We start from the raw sequence: 23319 nt of genomic DNA, 5'->3' as shown, positions 1-23319 counted from the left end.
TCTTGATTGGTCTGGGTAGACAGAAAACTCTGGGCTCAAATCCAGGCAATAACACTAAGATCATGTGTGAGGCACCTGACTTCTCTGAGCCTGTCTTTCCTCAAGTGTAAAACAGGACCATCGTGAGTATTAAAGGAATAATATATATCAAGCCCAGATGAGGCTATGAGCTGAAAATTCAAACTTTTTATTGTGGAAAATTTCAAACATAAAACAAAAGTACCTATCATATAAAGTTGTTAAAAATACCTCCTTATCTTCCTTATATTTGCAGCATCTGTGGTGATGTTTCTTGCTACATTTCTGATACTGGTTATTTATGCTTTTCCCCTTTTCTCTTTTAGTCTCACCAGATGGGTCAGCTGTTAAGTTAATGTATCTCAGCTCCAAATCCACTCTTCTATATTCCATCCTATTTGTGATGAAGGAGATGAGACTACAAACTACATTCCTGTCTTGCCAGATGCTCCCTAAGAGGCTCTGCTAATTAGGGCATTTGAGAGAGACTGAAAAGCTGGAGGAGAAAGAAAGGACTTTTCATTTTTGTTTCATTTTTATGAGGGCCACTGGCTTGTGGTTCTTGTGAAGAGCATCCTAACAACACTCCATCACTGTGGCAGCAACAGTTTTTTCCTGTAGCAGCAGTACCATTATTTTAATACATTTATTTATTTTTGGCTGCATTGGGTCTTTGCTGCTGCATGTGGGCTTTCTCTAGTTGTGGCAAGCGGGGGCTACTCTTCGTTGTGGTGCATGGGCTTCTCGTTGCGGTGGCTTCTCTTGTTGTGGAGCATGGGCTCTAGGCACGTGGGCTTCAGCAGTTGGGGCACGCAGGCTCAGCAGTTGTGGCTCGCGAGCTCTAGAGTGCTGGCTCAGTAGCTGTGGCGCACGGGCTTAGCTGCTCCATGGCATATGGGACCTTCCCAGACCAGGGCTTGAACCCGTGTCCCCTGCATTGACAGGTGGGTTCTTAACCACTGTGCCACCAAAGAAGCCCAGCAGTACCCTTCTTAAGAGTCCTGGGTCTCAGCCCCATGGGGACTTTCCTCTGAGCTCAGATACCAGCTCCAGCTGAACAGTGCCTCCTGTTCAGACATGAGTTTGGAGTCCCCAAATTCTTCAATACTCCTCCTGTCAAGAGATAGACTCTATGACTTTGACCAATGGAGTATTGTGAGAGTGATACAATTTGAGTTGAGACTAGGTTATAAAAGGCCCCACTGCTTCCACCTGGTTCTCTAGAGATGCTCCCTCTGAGGCAAGCCATCTGTCAGGTAAGAAGTATTCATTGCTGTATTATATTACACTGCAGTTATGTCCTTGGGACTTCGTAGGCAGTGTTAAAGTGCCAAGTTTTTAATTTTCGGGTTTGCTTTATAGTTATTTTTGTTTCTCCTTTTCTATCATTTGCCAGTTTCCCCAAGCATTTCCTCCCATAACCCTCCCTCTTAAATAGTTATTTCTAATATTCTATGGGCTGAGAATCCAAATATTCAATGCAGTAAGAAGTAGCAAAAAATAAAATAATTATACTTAGAGCCAGAGTTTAAAGAACTCTTCCATGATTAATAACCTTGAGATCTTCACAGTATGAATTCAGTGATCTTTATTTGGTTGCCCAGAAGTTCTTTTTATATCATTCTCAAGTAGTTAAATTCAGGTTGCCTAAATAAGTTGATCTCTAGACAGGTGAGATGCAAATGTTTTAAAAGGTATTCTAAAAATTTCACTAGAGTAAATTTTCACATTGGTTCAAAGGAAAATTTTCTTCCCCTTTCTATAAATATTTCGGCTCTCTCAATTCTTGAGATGAATTTGAGATTAAACATAGACTGATCCCCTGGTAAAGAGATCAATATGTACACATTCATTCATTAAATCATTTAACAATATATACTGAGTGCTTACTATGTGACAGGCATTGATTTAAACACTTGGGAGAGTAGCAGTGAATAAGATAAAGTCCTCGCTCTCAAGAAACTTACAGTCTAGTTGGGGGAGGTAAACAAGTTAACACATGACTGGTTATAAATGCCGTGAAGAAAACTAAGGCTTGGTAAGGGGAAAGAGTGATACAGACATATTATTTGAGCAGGGTGATCAGAGAGAATTCTGATTCCATTTTTGCTATAAATGGCTGACCTCCAACAAATACTTGAATTTATTTATTTTATTTATTTTTTGGCTGTGTTGGGTCTTCATTGCTGTGTGCGGGCTTTTCTCTAGTTGAGGTGAGTGGGGGCCACTCCTCACTGCGGTGCATGGGCTTCTCCTGTTGCGGACCATGGGCTCTAGGCACGTGGTCTTCAGTAGTTGTGGCGCATGGGCTCAGTAGTTGTGGCGCACAGGCTTAGTTGCTCTGCAGCATGTGGGATCTTCCTGGACCAGGGCTTGAACCCATGACCCTTGCATTGGTAGGCAGATTCTTAACCACTGCGCCACCAGGGAAGCCCCAACAAGTTCTTTATTAGGGGAACAAGGAAAGAAAAGTGGCAACCAATTTATTTCAGGGAAGGAGACAAATTAAGTTGGGGACTTCAGATACTCGTGCTTTCCCAGTCCCCACTCGGGGGACCTGGCTGCTTTTTTCCCGATAAATTTGTTCTCTATAAACAAAGATACGATGATCAACAAGAAATTGAAATGTTTATATCCTACTTGCACTAAAAAAGGAGATGAATGATCTACTTAAAATGTAGATCATATGCCAGAGGTCAGTTACTAGAGCTGTCACCCTTTAAAGATGAGAAAACAGCTTCAGAGAGAGTAAGCAACTCGCTTAAGATCACCCGGTGGCAGAGGCAAAGTTGGAACATAAGTTTCTGATTCCGTCTGTGACACTGTTGTATTTGAAGAGTAAAGAAAGAAACACTCCAATACTAGGCTAAAAAAGTCTATTTCCTACCTGAAAAGGATGTGAAGGTAAGAGCCAAGGCCAGTTAAAATATGCCACCATGCATGAAACTGTGTGGTAACAGCTATGATAGGTGGCACCTTCTTTCGAAAGTTCCTGTGTGGAGAGGGGGGGAAATATGCATGTCAATTATTTTTTATATTTAACAACTAATGCTGACAGTCTTAGAGCATTTTGAAATGTCATTCTCAAACACGGCAATTATTTAATTTCCTTATGTCTGCTGTAGCCTGCTGTACTGTTTTCCAAAGTGTATTATGAGGAACGGTATTCCTAGCAGAAGTTCCATGAAGAAATGACTCTTTGGTCAAAACAAATGTAGGAAACAGTACATAGGTTATTGCCCTCTTGGAGACTTGTAATGCATATTAACAAATTATAGGCTTTAAAAAGTCCTACCATAACTAAACAGGTTATCTTCATTTTTTTCAGGTAACCTGCTAATTAAGAAGGAACCCTTCTTTCAGGTAATATCTTATTAACACCTTACGGAACAAGTGTTTCCTGGAAAAACACTTTGGGAAACACTGGTCAACTTAGCTATTCATTCAAGAAACTAGACATGAGCTTTTTCTATGCCCTATGTACAACCATCATTTCAGAAGAGCACCAAACAGTCTATAAAGTCTTTTTGTATTTATAATATTATTTCACTTCATAGTGAGTCTTTCAGGTGGCTTTACAAGCTTTGCTTTCAAGGTGAGGAACCTAAAATGCAGAGAGATTATTGAGTTGCCCCAGTCACTCAGCTAGTGGTACAGCTGAGTCTCAAATTCTAGATCTTTTGATTAAGTGTGTATCATATTAATATTCTCATTTATTAGAGGGGGGAAATTCAATGTGAAACACCAAATTATTTTCTAGATATCCCCACAAATTTTGCAGACATCTTTAAGAACCTACTTTATTTCTTAGTAGAAACAGAGGATCTCACCCAGAGGATGATGACTTACCTCTGCATTGTAAAAGCCCCAGTTGGGGTTCTGATGGATATTATGGTACTGATTCAGAACCACTCACTTAGATTTTAGTTTTTTAAGCAAGATGTATTATTTGTTTATGTGCATGTAAAGTCTACATTTCAAACATATGCAAAAGTAGGCAAAATAATAATGTACCCATTACCCAGCTTCAACAATTATAATTTATGGCCAATCTTGTATCATCTAAACTTCTCCCCTCTCATATTATTTTGAAGCAAATCCCAGATATTGTTATCATTTTACCCTAAATATTTCAGTATATACCTCTAAAAGGTTAAAACTTCTTTAAAACATAACTATAATACCATTTTCACACCTAAAAGATTAACAATAATCCCTTAACATCATTAGATATTTGATTACTGATCATAAGCTTTTTTTTTTTTTTTTTTTAAACACTTGGTTGGTTTGAATCAAGATCCAAAAAAAAGTAATTACATTGAGTTTGGTTGATAATATCTCTTAAGTCTCTTTTAATCTTATGTTCCTCCTTCCTTTTTTGCCCCCTCTGCAATTTACTTGCTGAAGAGACTAGGTCATTCATTCTATAGATCTCCCACAGTTTGAATTTTGCTGATTGCCTTTTTGTGGTGCTATTCAATACATTCCTCTGTTGTCTATGATTATGCAAAACTATTGAGTCAGAATTTTGAGCTGGAAGGATCCACTAGTTTAACCTACCTAACAAGTTCATTTTATGGAAACTGAGGCCCAGACAGACAGTGTCTTAGGTGACAGACTAGAGTCCAGAGACCCAAGATTAAAATTCCAGTGAATATGTAATTGCTGAAAAGGTAGTAAAAAGGAATACTTGCCTTTCTTAGAAAATAACATTAAGCATATTAAAGTACAAAATTATATACACGTATTTCATATGCTTATTACAAATCATTCCCATTTCTTATTTCTTCAGTAAAGCAGATTAGGCAGATTTCAAAGCCCTAGTCAATATTTGATTAACTGTACAGTACTGCAATGCACACACAAAAAATCCCTACAGATGTTATGGAATATTCTTAGGTCCAAATTTTTACATAATTTAAACAAGCATTCCCAGAATTTAGCTTTATTGTGCTATATGTATATTTTTAATTTCAATGATGCCAAAAATTCACTTCAGTGCACTAATAATTCTATATGCCTATGAAATGGTCTGCTTAATAGATTCCAAAAATATTTTTCAGAGATTGAAAATATATCTTACCTCAGTGAATCACAAAAGATGTTATCTATGTTCCATAATAAAAATCCCAATAAAAATACACCCAAGGATGTATAACCCAGTCCTCTAAGCCATGGATAAACCCTGTGGGTAAAAAAAAAAAGCAAAATGAAATTTTGTCAGTTCATGTCATGACGAGAGCTTGAAGTCATCACTGTCATGACAGGAAAAGGTTTTCATAAGTATTAAAAGCAAACTTATCTATTAAATTCTCTAATACATTTGCCTATTACATTTAGCCATTAAAAGGTACTAAGAAAAAAATGTGCCACTAAGACTTTGCTAAGTGTATCAAGAGAGTAATCTGAAAGCACCCAGTAACTTTATCAGTCACTTGGAAAAGGCAGAGGGGTGGTGGAATAGAAAGAACATTAATTGAGTCATTTGCTGTGTCAGGCACTACAGTATATTAGATACACACAATATATATACATAAACACACACACATGAATACAATCTTCAAATAAACTCTGTGGGGCAGGTATTATTCTTTTTGCTTCGCTGATGAGGGAACTGAAGCTTGGTGAGTTATCCAAAATAACAGGTATAGCTAATGTACTTTTTATAGCTTTATCCATCACCTCCAAAAGCTTAGTTTATATATATTTTTAGAATGTTATATAAATGGAATAATACAGTATGTTCTCTTTGTTATATGGCTTCTTTCATTTGGCATAATTATTCTGAAATTCATCCATGTTGTTATGTGTATCAATACTCATTTCCCTTTAATGCTGAGTAGTACGCCACTATATGGATATACCACAATTTGTTTACCTGTCCAAATGTTGGTGGACATTTGTGTTGTTTCGTTTTTTCCCATGACAAATAAAACAGCTATGAACATTAATAAATAACTCTTTGTATGGACATATGCTTTCATTTCTCTTGGGTAAAAAGCTAGGAGAAGAGCTGAATTGTCTGGCAGGTAAATGTTAAACTTAAGACAGCTGAACTGTTTTACTAAGTGACTGTATCATTTTACATTCCCACCAGCAGGGTAGGAGTGTTTTTTGTTCTACATCCTCACTAACACTTGCTATGACATCAGGTTTTTTCATTTTAGTTGCCTCAGTAGGTGTATAGAGGTATCCCATTGTGGTTTTAATTTTTATTTCCCTAATGATTGCTAGTATCTTTTCATATGTTTATTTGCCATCCCTGTATCTTCTTTGATACGGAGTTTGTTGAATCTTTACCCATTAAAAAAATTGTTATTTGCCTTCTTATTATTGAGTTGCAAGAGTTCTTTATATATTCTAATTGTAAGTCCTTTGTTGGACATATATTTTGCAAACATTATCTCCAAGTCTGTGACTTGCCTTTCATTTTCTTTTCTTTTGGATTCTTAAAAAAAAGGTTTTTTTTAAAATTGAAGTATAGCTGATTTACAATGTTCTGTTACTTTCTGGTGTACAGCAAAGTGATTCAGTTATATATATATACTTTTTCATATTCTTTTCCATTATGGCTTTTTTTGATGTGTTAATGTAGGTTTATTTTATTCTTATTTTTTGGATTTTTTTTAATACAGCAGGTTCTTATTAGTTATCTATTTTATACATATTAGTGTATATATGTCAATTCCAATCTCCCAGTTCAACCCATCACTACCATCACCACCTCCACTTTCCCCCCCTGGTGTCCATACATTTGTTCTCTACATCTGTGTCTCTATTTCCGTCTTGCAAACTGGTTCATCTGTAACATTTTTCTAGATTACACATATATACGTTAATATACGGTATTTGTTTTTCTCATTCTGACTTACTTCACTCTGTATGATAGCCTCTAGGTCCATCCATGTCTCTACAAATGACCCACTTTCATTCCTTTTTATGGCTGAGTAATATTCCATTGTATATATGTACCACATCTTCTTTATCCATTCATCTGTCGATGGGCATTTAGGTTGCTTCCATGACCTGGCTATTGTAAATAGTGCTGCAGTGAACATTGGGGTGCACATGTCTTTCTGAATTATGGTTTTCTCTGGGTATATGCCCAGTAGCAGGATTGCTGGGTCATACGGTAATTCTATTTTTAGTTTTTTAAGGAACCTCCATACTGTTCTTCATAGTGGTTGTATCAACTTACATTCCCACCAACAGTGTAAGAGGGTTCTCTTTTCTCCACACCCTCTCCAGCATTTGTTGTGTGTAGACTTTCTGATGATGCCCATTCTAACTGGTATGAGGTGATACCTCATTGTAGTTTTGATTTGCATTTCTCTAATAATTAGTGATGTTGAGCAGCTTTTCACGTGCCTCTTGGCCATCTGTATGTCTTCTTCGGAGAAATGTCTATTTAGATCTTCTGCCCATTTTTTGATTGGGTTGTTTGTTTTATTAATATTGAGCTGTGGGCTTCCCTGGTGGCGCAGTGGTTAAGAGTCCACCTGCCAATGCAGGGGACACGGGTTCAAGCCCTGGTCCAGGAAGATCCCACATGCCGCAGAGCAACTAAGCCCGTGCACCACAACTACTGAGCCTGTGCTCTAGAACCTGTGAGCCACAACTATGCCACAACTACTGAAGCCCGCACACCCAGAGCCCATGCCCTGCAACAAGAGAAACCCGTGCACAGCAACAAAGACCCAATACAGCCAAAAATAAAAATAAATACATTTATTAAAAAAAATATTGAGCTGCATGAGCTGTTTATATATTTTGGCGATTAATCCTTTGTCCATTGATTTGTTTGCAAATATTTTCTCCCATTCTGAGGGTTGTCTTTTCGTCTTGTTTATAGTTTCCTTTGCTGTGCAAAAGCTTTGAAGTTTCATTAGGTCCCAGTTGTTTTTGTTTTTATTTCCATTGTTCTAGGAGGTGGATCAAAAAATATCTTGCTGTGATTTACGTCAAAGAGTGTTCTTTCTATGTTTTCCTCTAAGAGTTTAATAGTGTCTGGTTTTACAGTTAGGTCTTTAATCCATTTTGAGTTTATTTTTGTGTATGGCGTTAGGGAGTGTTCTAATTTCATTCTTTTACATGTAGCTGTCCAGTTTTCCCAGCACCACTTACTGAAGAGACTGTCTTTTCTCCATTGTATATTCTTGCCTCCTTTGTCATAGATTAGTTGACCATAGGTGCATGAGTTTATCTCTGGGCTTTCTATCCTGTTCCATTGATCTATATTTCTATTTTTGTGCTAGTAACATACTGTCTTGATAGCTGTAGCTTTGTAGTATAGTCTGAAGTCAGGGAGTCTGATTCCTCCAGCTCCATTTTTTTCCCTCAAGATTGCTTTGGCTACTCGGGGCCTTTTGTGTATCCATACAAATTTTAAGATTTTTTGTTCTAGTTCTGTAAAAAATGCCACTGGTAATTGGATAGAGATTGCATTGATCCATTATGGTTTATTACAGGAAATTGAATATAGCTCCCTGTGCTATACAGTAGGACCTTGTTTTTTATCCATTCTATATATAATAGTTTGCATCCACTAATCCCAAACTCCCAATCCATTCCCCACCCCCACCCCCCACCCTTGGTAACCACAAGTCTGTTCTCTACATCTGTGAGTCTGTTTCTGTTCTGTAGATAAGCCTCTTTGTTGCTCTTTTTCAAAATTGTTTTGGCTCTTCTAGGTCCTTTGCAATCCATGTAAATTTCAGAAATTGTTTCTCAATTTTTACCAAAAAGCCTGCAGAGATTTGGATTGTGATTGCATTGAACCTATAGATCAATTTGGAGAGAACTGACATCTTAATAACACTGAAGTTTTCTAACCCATGAAAATGATATATCTATTTATTTAGGGCTTCTTTAATTTTGCTCAGCAAAAACTGTTCACCACAATATACAGAGCTTGCATATATTTGTTAAATTTAATCCTTAAACATTTGATGTTTTTGACGGTACTGTAAATCATACTTTCAAAAATTTCACTTTCCAATTGTTTGGTGCTAATACATAGAAATACGATTTTTGAATACTGACTTGAATCTCGTGACCTTGCTGAATTCCACTTATTGCTTCTAGTAGTTTTTTGGTACCTGTTCTGTGGTATTTTCTGTACACGATCATGTCATTTGCAAACACTATGTTGGATAGGACTTCCACCAGTGTAGTGTTGAACAGAAGTGGTGACAACGGATATCCTTGTTTTATTCTTGATTTTAAAGGTAACTTTTAAAAACATTTCATGACTGAATGTGTTAGATGCTGTAGTTTACAGGTTGAGAAAGTTTCATTCTATTGAGTTTGTAAAGGGTTTTATTTTGTTTATGTGGTTTACTTAGATCATAAATAGCAGCTGAATTTTTCAGAATGCTTTCTCTGAATCTATTGCTATCATCATGTAGTTTTTATATTCTGTTATTTTAACTATAAGTATTTGCATATAAACAAATGAAAGGGGTGATTAACTTAGAAATCATCAGGAAAGCACAAACCTGGCTGTGCATGAAAAGGACATTATTGCCACTGTTTGATGAAGGTTCTCAGAGATGAGCTTAAGAGAGTCATAGTACGCCTTCAGCTTTTCTGAGTTTATCATTGCCCCATTTGAGGGAGGCAAGAATGAGTCCCAGGAAGCACAGAGTTCAGCACAGTGAAGGCATTTGGCAGAACTGCAGTGTGGGCCAGGTGCTGAGATGTGACAGGGATATGATCAGTGGGGGTGGGATACTCTCTATTTTCTCCTTCTAAGCTTACTTACCAGGGCCAATCTTCAGCTCTCAGAAGTAGTTCAAAGCAAAATTCTTCTGTGGGGTGAAATGAATGTCTTTGGTTATCCAGGTAGCAGGGCACGTGAGAGAGAGCAAGAACTTCATCAGCACATGGTCCATGCAAGCTAAGTACAGATAAGATTCTGGGGACAGACTACCTATATACTATCAGGTCAAGAGTAGTATAATACAGAATGCCCTCAACATATCTGTGTCTGGAGTCACACTGCTTCATTCTGGACTGGCTGCCTCTCTAGTGTACTGCTATCACCTGAAAAGTCCCTTCCCTTCGCCTTCACCTTGGGAATTGCCTTCACCTCTCTCTGTGTTGGATTTCCTATGTCTTGCATCCTATGTCTTCCTCCTTTTTGGTTTTCTCTCTCATTTTGGTCAAACACATCCTTCAACAGGTTCCTGAGCAATAGTTTATGGAATATAAGTTTTTTTGAGAACTTGAATGTATGAAAATGTATTTTGTCACCATATTTTATAGACAGTTTGGCTAGGTTACTATCCTATAATTCTGGCTTCCAGTTTTGCTTTGGTAAGTCCAAAACCATTCTGATCCCTGATCCTCTGTGTGTATATCTGCCTTCTAACTCTAAAAACTCGTAAGTGTCCTTGTCTATAATTCTTAAACTGGCATGGGTCTATTTCCACCCACTATGCTTAGTACCCAGTGGGTTCTTTCAATCTAATAACTCATATATTTCAATTGTAGGATATTTTCTTGAATTGTTTTGGTGATGATTTCCTCCCTTCCATATTCTCTGCACAGTACCCCCTCCCCCTTTTTTATGTTGGTCTTTCTATTCCGGCTCAGTAATAATTCTATTGAGTCCCTTCTATTCTCCATTTCTTTCTCATAATTCTGATGGCCCCCAGGTTGTGGTCCATGACCTTAAGGAAACACCTGCTATTTGGCCACAGCAGTGGTGGTGAGTGGGCCCAAGGTCCTGAGGCCCCAAGCTGTCCTGTTTACTCTGGACCATACCATGGGTTTAGTGCCTCTCCTGTGGTAGATGCTTGCTGGTGAATAGGGGGTGATGGACCATAAGACAATAACAACGTATGTTCAGGAGAAAGAATTCCAGTGCCTTCTTTAACTATATCTTTCAAACCCTTCATTTCACTTTTTCATATTTTTAATATCCTCTTTGGGGGGATTCTCTGAATGTTCCTTTTTTATAGCATCTTACTCTTGATTCATAGATACAGTATATATCTAGGAATATTAATGAATTATAATATTTGCTGTCATTTTGTTGTTTTTGAAGTTTCTTCATGCAAAATTTGTTTACTCTTAGCTGATTTATTCCCTTATTATTTGTTTTGGCCTCTTTCATATTGAATGCATTCATCATATGTCTGGCACTGTCTCCTCATTCTTTTTTTTTTTTGCGGTACGCGGGCCTCTCACTGTTGTGGCCTCTCCCATTGCAGAGCACAGGCTTCGGACGCGCAGGCTCAGCGGCCATGGCTCATGGGCCTAGCTGCTCCACGGCATGGGGGATCTTCCCGGACCGGGGCACGAACCCATGTCCCCTGCATCGGCAGGCGGACTCTCAACCACTGCGCCACCAGGGAAGCCCCTCCTCATTTTTAAAGAGTACAAAACTAAAAAGGTGATCACAAGCTCTGAGCATATGGTTGAGGGCTTTAGACTAGTAACCTTCACCATAGGGTTATTTTTCTGGGCCAATTGTTAGGGAACCCCCAATATCATCAGGTCTTTTAGGCTGCTCATATTCCCTATAAGAAGATTCTTTCAATATTCTGCCTAGATGTCTTTGCATTCAACATTCATAAAGCATAAGGTCACCCAATTTACCTGATTTCAGTATGGTATTTGCGTGCTCAATTGTGCCTGGCAAAATCCAACCTAGAGATACTGTTCACCCTTTCCAGAGAATAAACCTGCAGACTTCTGCAGTTGCTCCATGGCATGCAGTTGCCTAAGCAATTAACAGTTTCTTAAAGCTTTTAACCAAACCTCTTTATTTTAGACCCCTCCTGCATCTCCTTTGCCAAACTGGCTGTTGGCTGCTAATGCCTGATACTCAAGAATCAATTCTCTGATGTAAACTGGAGATTCTTGACTTAGAATCTGGCTTTCTTGGGTTAAGGCAGTTAGCAGTAATCCATTTACTTTCTAGCTTCTAAAATTTTATTGAGTCTTCTCCTTGTGGATTTATGCTTTATAAATAAATTCTTTGTTGTAGTCTTAGGGTTTCAGAAAGGAACAAAATTAGATACGTGTTGATCTTCAACATTGTACTTTTTTTTAATTAATTTCTGCCTTTTATCAGTATCATTCTTCATTTCTCATTGGGTTTATTCTATTCATCTGTTTTCTAATTACTCAAGTTGAATACTTAGTTCATTATTCTTCAGCCTCTCTATTTCTAATGTAAACATTTAATGTAAACATTTCCCTCTAAGAACCACTTTAGCTACATCTTACTTTGGTTTATAGTATTTTCATTATGATTCCATTCAAAGTATTTCAATATTTCTATTATGATTTCTTTTTTAACTCATATTTACAAGTATAGTTTTAGGTTTCCCAATATATGGGCTATTTTGACTAATCCTGTTTTGTTTTAACTAATTGTCAGAGAACATGCTATGCATGATACCAATTCTTTAAAATTTGTTGAACTTTGCTTTAAAGCTAGTATTGGCAGATTTAATAATTACTCCATGCATGGTTGAGAAGATCATGCATCCTTTAATTGTTGAGTATAGTAAATCATTTTGTTATGTTATTCAAATTTTATCAATTTTATTCATATTTTTTGGGCTGAGTTACTGTGTTAAAATACCTCCTCATGATAGAGTAGTTACCTATCTCTCCTTTGTAATTCTGTCAATTTTTGTTTAAAGTTTTCCATACAAGTTTAGAGTTGTCTTTTTTTGGGGTGTGGTAAATTGAATCTTATAATAACAATGTAATGAACACATTTGTTATGAATAATGCCTTAAATTTCTTTGTTATTAAAATAGCTACTCCAGCCTTCTTTTAGTCAATACTTGTATGGCATGTATCTTTTTGTATCTTTTTCTTTCAAAATTACTATGTATTTATATTTTAACCATGTTTCTTATGAACAGTAGATACCTGGATTTTTCCCCATTTGAGTCTTTGTCTTTTAATTGCTTAGCTCTGTTCATTTGTATTTACTGTGACTACTGATATATTTTGAATTATTTCTACCCCTTCATTTTTTGCTTTGTATTTGTCCTCACTTTTCTCTGCATCCCTTTTCCCCCTTCTCCTGATTTCTTTTGGATTCAGTTTTTATAATCCAATTTACTCCTTCAGGTTTTTGTAACTGAAATTGTGAAATCAATTACTGTTTTTAGTGGTTACCAAAAAAGCACATGTAAAATCCAAAATTAATCACTGAATGTACCCTATCCCCAAATAAGAAAGACCTTAGGAACTATGTGACTAAGATTATTCTCTTGTATCTCATGTTATTTTGTCATCATTTTAGTTCCTTAAAAGAAAAAAAAAATCTCTCAAATTAGATATTATTAAAGTCATAATATTTTGTTCAGATAGTCCCATAGGTTTTTCACTTTTTCTCCTTCACTGTTCTTTCTTGTATCTCAACTCTTCCTCCTAAAGAATATCTTTTAGAAGGTCTTTTAGTGAGGTGTACTAGTAAAATTGTCTCAAAATGTTTTCACCTAACCCTTGTTCTTGAAAGATATTTGGGTATACAATTCTAACTTGATGGTTAATTTCTCTCAGCACTTTGAAGGTAATAGTCTACTGTGTTTTGGCTTCCATTGTTGCTGCTGATAAGCCTGCTGTAGACTATTTGTTATGCCTTTGTTGGTAACATGTTTTTTTATCTCTGGATGTTTTTAAGATCTTAGTCTTTGGATTTCAGCAATTTTAGTGTGCTTTTTGAAAACAGGTGTCAATCAGGATTCAACTGCAGATAATACCTCTATCTAAAGCAGAAAATAATTTAATAGTTTCAATTCTGAAAGAAATGCTCAACAGATTTAGGCTCTCTGGGAATGACTTACAAACACTACTACAGAATTATCTTGCCAAAGGAATATTTTTCTTTTTCACATTTATGAAGCTGGAGAACTGGAAAGCCTCTGGACCAACTGCTGCATCCACCATCATACCATCATACCATCTTAGCTATAATTCACAGTCAGGAAGCTGCCATCACACCTGTTTGTTCCACAGCTATGATGCACACCCTAGATCCATATAAGTAAACAGATGCCTACATACTACCACTTCTCCTTCCCACTTAACTTGGTTCTGAATTCAAGACTCATGTGAATACATGTGATTGGCAAAACACCTGAATGTATCTGAAAACTTACCTGCAAAGGTAAGATGGGAAATATAGGTTTTAGCTTTTTAGCATCTACATTACAGGAAGGCTCACTTGAAAGAGGCTGAAACAAAGTTGAATGAGCTAATCTATCAAATCTGCCATACCTGAGAAAGATTTTCTTTCATTTATCCTGTTTGGGAATTATTATTTTTGAAGCTGAAGAGTTATGTCTTTTACCAATTCTAGAAAATTCTCACCTATTATCTCTTTGAATATCTCTTCTTTCCCCATTTTTGCTATTCTCTCTCTTTGGAACTACAATTAGACATGTTATTTCTCTGTGACGCTTTCTGGCTTATTTCTTTAGACTTGTCTTTCCATTTAATTAATTCTCTTTTCAACTGTCTAATCTACTTTTAACTTATCCATTGAGTTTTTTATTTCAATGAATTTTTATTTAAGTTGATTTACAATGTTGTAGCAACCTCTGCTGTACAGCAAAGTGACTCAGTTATATACACACAGACATTCTTTTTTAATATTCTTTTCCATGATGGTTTATCACAGGATATTGACTATAGTTCCCTGTGCTATACATCAGGACCTTGTTGTTTATCCATTCTAAATGTGATAGTTTGCATCTACCAACCCCAAACTCCCAGTCCATCCTTCTCCCTCTCCCTCTCCCTCTCCCCCTTGGCAACCATGTCCGTTCTCTATGTCTATCAGCCTGTTTCTGTTTTGTAGATAGGTTCATTTCAATGATTATTTTTAATGTCTTTGATTCTTTTTCAAATCTGTAATTTCATTTTTAATAATCTCCTGTTCCTTTTTCATATTTTAATTTTCTCTATTTTTTCATTAAATATTTAAAGAATAGTTACTTTATATTTCAGCATCTGATTTGCGGGGGTTATTTCTGCTGTTCTGTTTCTCCTGACTTTTGCTTATGGTAGCTTATTTCCTACTCTGGTTTTAGAATTATTGATTGTGCACATATGTTTGAGCACCAATCTGTGGAAATCCTGAGGGGCCTACATTAAGGTATATTTCTTTGAAGTTAATTTGCTTTTGCTTCTCTTAGATACATTGGGACTCTATAAAAGGTGGATCAGTTTGAGTTAATTTTACATCTTGAGGTTTCCCAGACAATGAAGGTTATGTACATTTGAATCTCAAACATGTGTGAAGGCATACTAGTGATTATAGATTCTCAGGGAAGTAATATTTCCTACCTAAAACTGAGGCTGAAAGACAAGTTGCCTTGTCATCTTCTGTTACTGAAGGGCACATTTTTTTCTAGCCCAGGCTTCCACTGACAGTATCTCTTTGATGGTCCTGACTTTATGTGTACATGTGTGTGTGGTAGTGGAGAGGGAGTTCCAACTGCTCATCTTAAACATGCCCTAAGCTTTGTCTTCTATCTACCTTCAATCTCAAACCTAAAGTTCTGATTTCCTGGTATCTGCAAATGCCTTCAAGTTGATCATGATTTGTCATGATCACTTGTCAGTCTAGTCTTCAGCTCCACCTTTGGAGTTAACGCTTTGGAATTTTCTTTACATTCTTTTGAGCTCAGCTATGCATTTAAAAGAACATCTATTGTATTTTATCTGGAATTTCTAGATGTTTTGTTACAGGAGAGATTTTCACGTATCTTGTCAGACATAATAAAAGAAACAGAAGTTTCAGAGTTTCAGTTTGATTTTAAAAATCTTTACTGATAAGCATTATTCTGAGTTCCAGGAGTTATCAAGATAACTAAGACTTCAAGAAAACTTACAATCCAGCTGGGCAAAGACATAAGTAAATAATGAACAGTACAAAATGATCACAAAATGGAGATATAAGAAAGAAGCTGTGGTAAAGCAGATGGAAGAAAGACGTTTTTATTTCATAGGATTTCCATTTTATATAGGTCCATCATTTATTTCTAAAAGTATTGGTACCCTATCTATCAGACTTGAATTTAAGGCAAGGACTGTGTTTTATATGCTTCTTTACATTTCCCTAAGGTGCCTAGACTAAAAACTGGAGACTTCTGCTTCTGGGAAGATGAAACGAACATAATCTTCCCTATTTTTCCCACTAAGTACAATTTAAAACCTTGAACATTATATATAAAAAACATAAGAAGACTCTGAAAGGTGGAGAGAAGGAGGCAGACTGGTTCAGGACTTTGGGACCCGAGTAATGCTACTGTGATAAATTCCATGTGTTTTCTTGTTGCCTCAGACACCTGAGAGTTGGAACTGAAGAAACAAGTAAACCAGAAACACCACTAGGCACAGACAAAAAACAGCCCAACAAAAGCCTGCTCTCTCTCGAAAGAACCAGGAAAAAGGCAGTCTAGCAAGATAGAAAACTTACACAATAACCACTCTACAGCCAAACACTACAAAAAAAAACTGTGGCCTCACCCCCATCCATTCTCAAAGCCTGAGTGGGAAGCCTAGACTTCATTCCTCATCAGGCCCTAAGAAGGTGCCCTAACCTCCTGCCACAGTAATGTCAAGAAGGAAGGGGCTGGATCTTTCCCCACCCAGCAGTAACAAGCTCTCCACCTCCTGCAGTGTCAGTGGAGACCACATGGGGAGCCTGAACTTCCATCTTCATGTGGTAATAATGAGGTGGTATGAAAGTAGAGCTACTGGGGAGTCAGAATTTCTACCACTGACCAGAGGTAACAAGGTCATACCACTGAGCTGTCAGTGGAGGCCACATGGTGAGAAATAATTAGGCACTGTTGCCCTTCCCAGGCAGGGTGGTATCAGGAAGGCCTAGCAGAGAGTGGAAACTGCTACCCCAGCTCAGCAGTAATGAGGAGCTCTTTCCCCCCATTTGTGTGTCAAGAGATGGCAAGGAAGAACCTGGACTCCTACCAGTACCTGGCAATAATGAGGTGGCACTCAGGGACCTGTGGGACTATAAGGAAGATCTAGCATTCATGTTATTGGTGTCCCAGAAGGAGAGGAAAAAGAGGGCAGGAATGAAAAAGTACTTCATGAAATAATGGCTGAAAACTTTCAAAGCTGGCATACACACACACATAACAAACACAAACAAACAACAACACTATAACCCACAGATTCAAGAAGCTAAACCTACGTCAAACAGGTTAAAACCAAAGAAATCCACATCAAGACACAACACAGGCAAATTTCTGAAAACTAAAGACAAGGGAAAAATGTTGAAAAGCAGTAAGAGAAACAATACCTTACCCTACACCATATGCAAAAAACAATCTGAATGACAGATTTCTCATCAGAAAACTTGAAGGCCAGAAGGATGTGGCACATTTTTCAAGTTTTAAAAGAAAAGAACTGTCAACCTAGAGTTCTATATCCAGTGAAAATATTCTTCAGGAATGAAACAGAAATCAAGACATTCTCAGATGAAGGAAAACTAAGAGGATATGTTGCCAGATCTACCCTAAGAGAATGGCTAAGGAAGTTTTCAAAACAGAAAGGAAATGATGAAAGAAGGAATCTTGGAATGTTAGGCAGGAAGAAAGAGAAATGGAAAGAGTAAAAATTTGGTTAGATTATAATACATTTTACTTCTCTTGAGTTTCCAAAGTATGATTTATGATTGGGGCAAAAATCAAAATACTATCTGATGTGGTTATAAATGCATGCAGAGAAAATACTTAAGATAATTATATTTTAAATGGGGCGGGAAAAAGGCAGTGTTACAGGTTGAAGTGTTTTCCCTCCAAAAAGATATGTTGAAGTCCCAACCCCCAGTATCTTAGAATGTGCCCTTATTTGGAAATAGGATCATTGAAGATATAACAGTTAAGATAAGGTCATGCTGTAGTGGAATGGGCTCCTAATCCAATATGGCTCAAATTCTTGTAAGAAGACAGCCATGTGAAGACACAGAGACACAGGGAGAACACCATGTCATGACAAAGGCAGAGAATGGAATTATGCAGATAAGAGTCAAGGAATGCCAAAGATTGCCAGCAAACCACCAGAACCTAGAAAGAGGTGAGGATGAATCCCCCTACAGGTTTCAGAGGAAGCATGGCCCTACTGACACCTTGATTTTGGACTTCTAGCCTCCAGAACAATGAATTTCAGTTATTTTAAGCCATCCAGCTTGTGGTGTTTTGTTACAGCTGCCCTAGGAAATTAATATAGGTATGTAAAGGGAAGGTAAGATTTCTGCACTTCACTGGAACTGGTAAAATGTTAACACCATTAGACTGTGATGTTATGTATGAAACCGAGCAGGGCCCTGTGGGGTTCCTGGGCATGGAGGCCTGCTTTGTCTCCCATTTCTTGTAGGCAAGACTCCAGCCTCCATGACCTTCCCTGCAGATTTGAACAGTTGCTAATCAAGGGAGGAGCAGCCAAGAAACCACCTAAGGCAAGAATAAAGGCACCAGAGAAGCCCATCAAGATTAGGAGACCACCTGAGACAAGATGAAGGGAGTGCAAGCGCTGCACACACCCTAATCTTGTCAGCAACCCCACCCTTGAACTATTGCTATAAGACCCCTCATCAAACCATCCCAGATTGGGACACACAGTTTTCGAGGGCAGGAGCCCGCTGTGTCCCCCTTTGCCTGGGAAAGCAATATAGCTATTCTTTTCTACTTCACCCAAAACTCTGTCTCTGATATTTGACTTGGCACCAGTGTACACAGGGTGAAATTTTGGCATCATGTATATATAATGTAATACTAAAAACAATCACTAAAAAAACTATACAAGGAGAAAGACTCACAAACACTAGAGATATACTACAATGGAATTCTAAAAATTGTTCAAGTAACTCACAGGGAGGCAGGAAAAAGAAAATATAGAATAAACAGAAAACAAAACATAAAATAGTAGAATTAATCCTTAATATAAAAATTATGTTAATATAAATGATCTAAATAAACCAATTAAAAGAGACTGGAAAAGTGGATTCAAAATCATGACCCAAGCATATGATATCCAAAAGGAAACTCAATTCAAATATACCAATACAGGCAGGTTGAAAGCAAGAGTATGAAAAAGTGTATCATGCAAACATTAATCAAAAGAAATCTATGTTGATATGGCTATATTAATGAGAGATGAAGTGGAGTTCAGACCAAAGAAAATGACCAGAGACAGAGAAGGACATTACGTGATGACAAAAGGGACAATCCACCAAAAAGACATAGGAATTCTAAATGTCTATGCATCAAACAAGAGAACTGCAAAATAGGGTAGATGACCGAATGAAGCAAAAATTGATAGAATGAATGAGAAATAGGTAAATCCACAAGTATATGTGGAGACTTCAACACCCCCCTCTCAACTGATGGAACAACTACCCAGAAAATCAACAAGGATATAAAAAAACTCAAAGACACCATTGTGCAGCAAATGGTTAATTCATTGGGGTTGGGCTGTGCAAATACTGTACATCCCAAAGAAAGGATTGGCCCTTGACTGGTTCATGGGAGATAACGCCTAATTCCTTCGAATATCCTGTTCTATAAAAGTGTCTTTTTATACCTGACACCTAGGGCCACACCATAAAGTTTACACTAATAATGTGACTAATAGTAAATGCCTGTTTTTTTGTTTGTTTCTTTGCTTAGGGTGCTGGGCCACGCTGTACCAGTTTAACCTCAGGTTAAATGTAACCATGAGTGTAACATTTTTTCTGAGCTTTGTGAGTCTTTCTGGAAAATCTTTGAACCTGAGTGTGGTCTTGGAGATCCCTGACACAACCATCAAACAACATGATCTAATAGACATTTATGGAAAAGTTCCTCCAGCATCAGCTGAATACGTATTCTTTTCAAGCACACATATGGAACATATTGCCAAGAAAGGCCATATCCTGGTCTCCCAAGAAAACTACAGGTCCAGACGGTTTCTGTGGAGAATTTTTACCCAACATTTAAAGAAGAATTAACACCAACTCTATGCAATTTCTTCCAGAAAATAGAAGGAGAAGGGAACATTTCCCAATTGACTTTATGAAGCTAATATTACTCTGAAATCAAAATCAGACAAAGACAGTACAAAAATAAAACTATAAACCAATATCTATCTTGAATATAGATGTAAAAATCCTTAACAAAATATTAACAAGTATCATTCAGCAATATATAAAGAGTTTTACACCATGACTGAGTAGGGTTCATTCAGAATACACAGTTGGTTCAGTATTTGAAAATTAATCAGTGAATACACCATACTAAAAGGAAAAATATATGATCAAATCAAGTGATATGAAAAAAGCATCTGACAAAATTCAGCACAATTCAGGATAAAGATTCTCAGAAAATCAGGCATAGAGAGTAAGTTCTTCAACTTGATAAAAAGCATCTATAAAATCTATACAGATAACATCGTACTTAATGGTAAAAGACTGAATACTTTTCCCCTAAGACTGGGAACAATGCAAGGATAGCTGCTCTCACCACTGTTATTCAACATAGTCCTAGAAGCTCTAGTCAGGGCAATAAGGCAAAAGAAGAAATTAAAAGCACATACATTATAAAGGATGATATAAACCACTGTTTCTACTTGCAGCAAATCTCAAGGAATCTACAAAAGTCTCCTGGAACTATTAAGTTCAGCAAGGTGGCAGAATACAAGGTAAACAAAAAGAAAATCAATCGTATTTTTTTCTCTTTTTAAAATTTAAGCTAATATTTGCTGAGTGCCTCCTATGCTCTGGGTATTCTTCATAGAGCTTAAAATGCTCTGCATGAATTACTACATTTAAGCCTCATAAGAACCCCACAAAGTAGGCATTAATTTTTTTAAACATTTTCAATATTTTTTATATTGATTACACAATGAATTGATGATATCTTGACATACTGGTTATATATAATGGGATTAAAATAAATTTCACTGATTTCTTTTTATTATTTTCTTTTCCATTATAGTTTATAATAAGATACTGAATATAGTTTCCTGTGCTATACAGTAGGACCTTGTTGTTATCTATTTTATATATACTAGTTTGTATCTGCTAATCCCAAACTCCTAATTTATCCCTCTGGTATCCCTTTGGTAACAATAAGTTTGTATCCTATGTGAGTCTCTTTCTATTTTGAAAAAAAGTTCAGAGACTTCCCTGGTGGCGCAGTGGTTAAGAATCCCCCTGCCAATGCAGGGAACACAGGTTCGATCCTTGGTCTGGGAAGATCCCACATGCTGCAGAGCAACTAAGTCCGTGCGCCACAACTACCGAGCCTGTGCTCTAGAGCCCGCGAGCCATGACTACTAAAGCCCAAGCGCCTAGAGCCCGTGCTCTGCAACAAGAGAAGCCACCACAATAAGAAGCCCATGTACTACAGCGAAGAGTAGCCCCTGCTCACTGCAGCGAAGAGTAGCCCCTGCTCACTGCAGCGAAGCGTAGCCCCTGCTCACTGCAACTAGAGAAGACCCAACGCAGCCAAAGATAAAATTAAATTAAAAAAAAGAAGTTCATTTGTGTCATACTTTAGATTCCACATATAAGTGATATCATATGATATTTGTCTTTCTCTGCTTGACTTACTTCACTCAGTATGATAATCTCTAGGTCTATCCATGTTGCTGCAAATGGCATTATTTCATTGTTTTTTATGGTTGTACAATATCCCACTATACACACACACACACACACACACACACACACACACACATATCACATCTTCTTTATCCATTCATCCGTCAATTCTCTAGATATATGCCCAGGAGTGGGATTGCTGGATCCTATGGTAACTCAATTTTTAGTTTTTTAAGGAACTTCCATGCTGTTTTCCACAGTGGCTGCTCCAATTTACATTCCCACCAACAGTGTAAGAGGGTCTCCTTTTCTCCAAATCCTCTCCAGAATTTATTATTTGTAGACTTTTTAATGATGGCCATTCTGACTGGTGTGGGGTGATACCTCATTGTAGTTTTGATCTGCATTTCTCTAACAATTAGCAATATTGAGCATCTTTTTGTGTCTTACTGGCCATCTGGATGTCTTCTTTAGAGAAATACCTATTTAGGTTTTCTGGCCATTTTTTGATTGGGTTGTTTGTTTTTTTGTTATTAGTTTGTTTTTTTGTTACTGAATTGTATAAGCTGTTTGTATATTTTGGAAATTGAGCCTTTGTTGGTCGCATCATTTGAAAATATCTTCTCCCAGTCCGTAGGTTGTCTTTTTGCTTTGTTTATGGTTTCCTTTGCTGTGCAAATGCTTATAAGTTTGATTAGGTCCCACTTATTTATCTTTGCTTTTATTTCTGTTGCCTTGGGAGACTGACCTAAGAAAACATTGGTATGATTTATGTCAGAGAATGTTTTGCCTATCTTGTTTTCTAGGAGTTTATGGTATCATGTCTTATAATTCAGTCCTTAATCCATTTTGAATTTATTTTTGTGTATGGTGTGAGGGAGGGTTCTAACTTCATTGATTTACATGTGGCTGTCCAACTTTCCCAGCGTCACATGCTGAAGGGACTTTCTTTTCTCCATTGTGTATTCTTGCCTCATTTCTCAAAGATTAATTGATCATAGGTATGTGGTTTTATTTCTGGGCTCTCTATTCTGTTCTACTGATCCATGTCTGTTATTGTGCCAACACAATGCTGTTTTGATTACTGTACATTTGCATCAGTAGTATTGTCTGAAGTCTGGAAGGGTTACGTCTCCAGCTTTGTTCTTTTTCCTCAGGATTGCTTTAGCAATTCTGGGTCTTTTATGGTTCCACATAAATTTTAGGATTATTTGTTCCAGTTCTGTGAAAAATGTCATGGGTAGTTTGATAGGGATCACATTAAATCTGTAGATTGCTTTGGGTAGTGTGGCCATTTTAACAATATTAATTATTCCAATCCAAGAGCATGGGATATCATTCCATTTCTTTGAATCATCTTCAGTTTCCTTTATCAACGTTTTATAGTTGTCAGCATATAAAGTCTTTGACCTCCTTGGTAAAGTTTATTTGTAAATATATATATATATATATATTTGATGTGATTTTAAAAGGGACTGTTATTTTACTTTCCCTTTCTGATAATTCATTGTTAGTGTAAAGAAATGTATGTTAATCTTGTAGCCTGTTACCTTGCTTAAAATGTTTATCAGTTCGAGTGGCTTCTGTGTGGAATCTTTACGGTTTTCTATATATAGTATCATATCATCTGCATATAATGACAATTTTACCTCTTCCCTTCCAATTTGGATACCTTTTATTTCTTTTTCTTGTCTGATTGCTGTGGCTAGGACTTTCAA

General features: G+C 37.0%; 1 protein-coding gene across 5 annotated transcripts in view; it reads right to left on the bottom strand.

Moving 5' to 3' along the window:
- ACER3 (alkaline ceramidase 3) overlaps positions 1 to 23319 on the bottom strand; it is a 180857-nt gene that overhangs the window by 6000 nt on the left and 151538 nt on the right. For all 5 annotated transcript variants that reach the window (XM_027083473.1, XM_027083472.1, XM_027083476.1 and 2 more), the window contains 2 exons: positions 5102 to 5203; positions 2906 to 3010 (listed from right to left, as the gene is read on the bottom strand). In XM_027083473.1, the coding sequence (XP_026939274.1) occupies positions 2906 to 3010; positions 5102 to 5203 (207 nt within the window). The remainder of the gene's footprint in view (positions 1 to 2905; positions 3011 to 5101; positions 5204 to 23319) is intronic.

This window comes from Aethalodelphis obliquidens, unplaced genomic scaffold (genome assembly GCF_003676395.1).
Source record: "Aethalodelphis obliquidens isolate GAN/ISIS:26980383/991018 unplaced genomic scaffold, ASM367639v1 scaffold50, whole genome shotgun sequence".
NCBI classification, from domain to species: Eukaryota; Metazoa; Chordata; class Mammalia; order Artiodactyla; family Delphinidae; genus Aethalodelphis; species Aethalodelphis obliquidens.
This window is presented reverse-complemented; position numbering and strand designations above follow the sequence as displayed.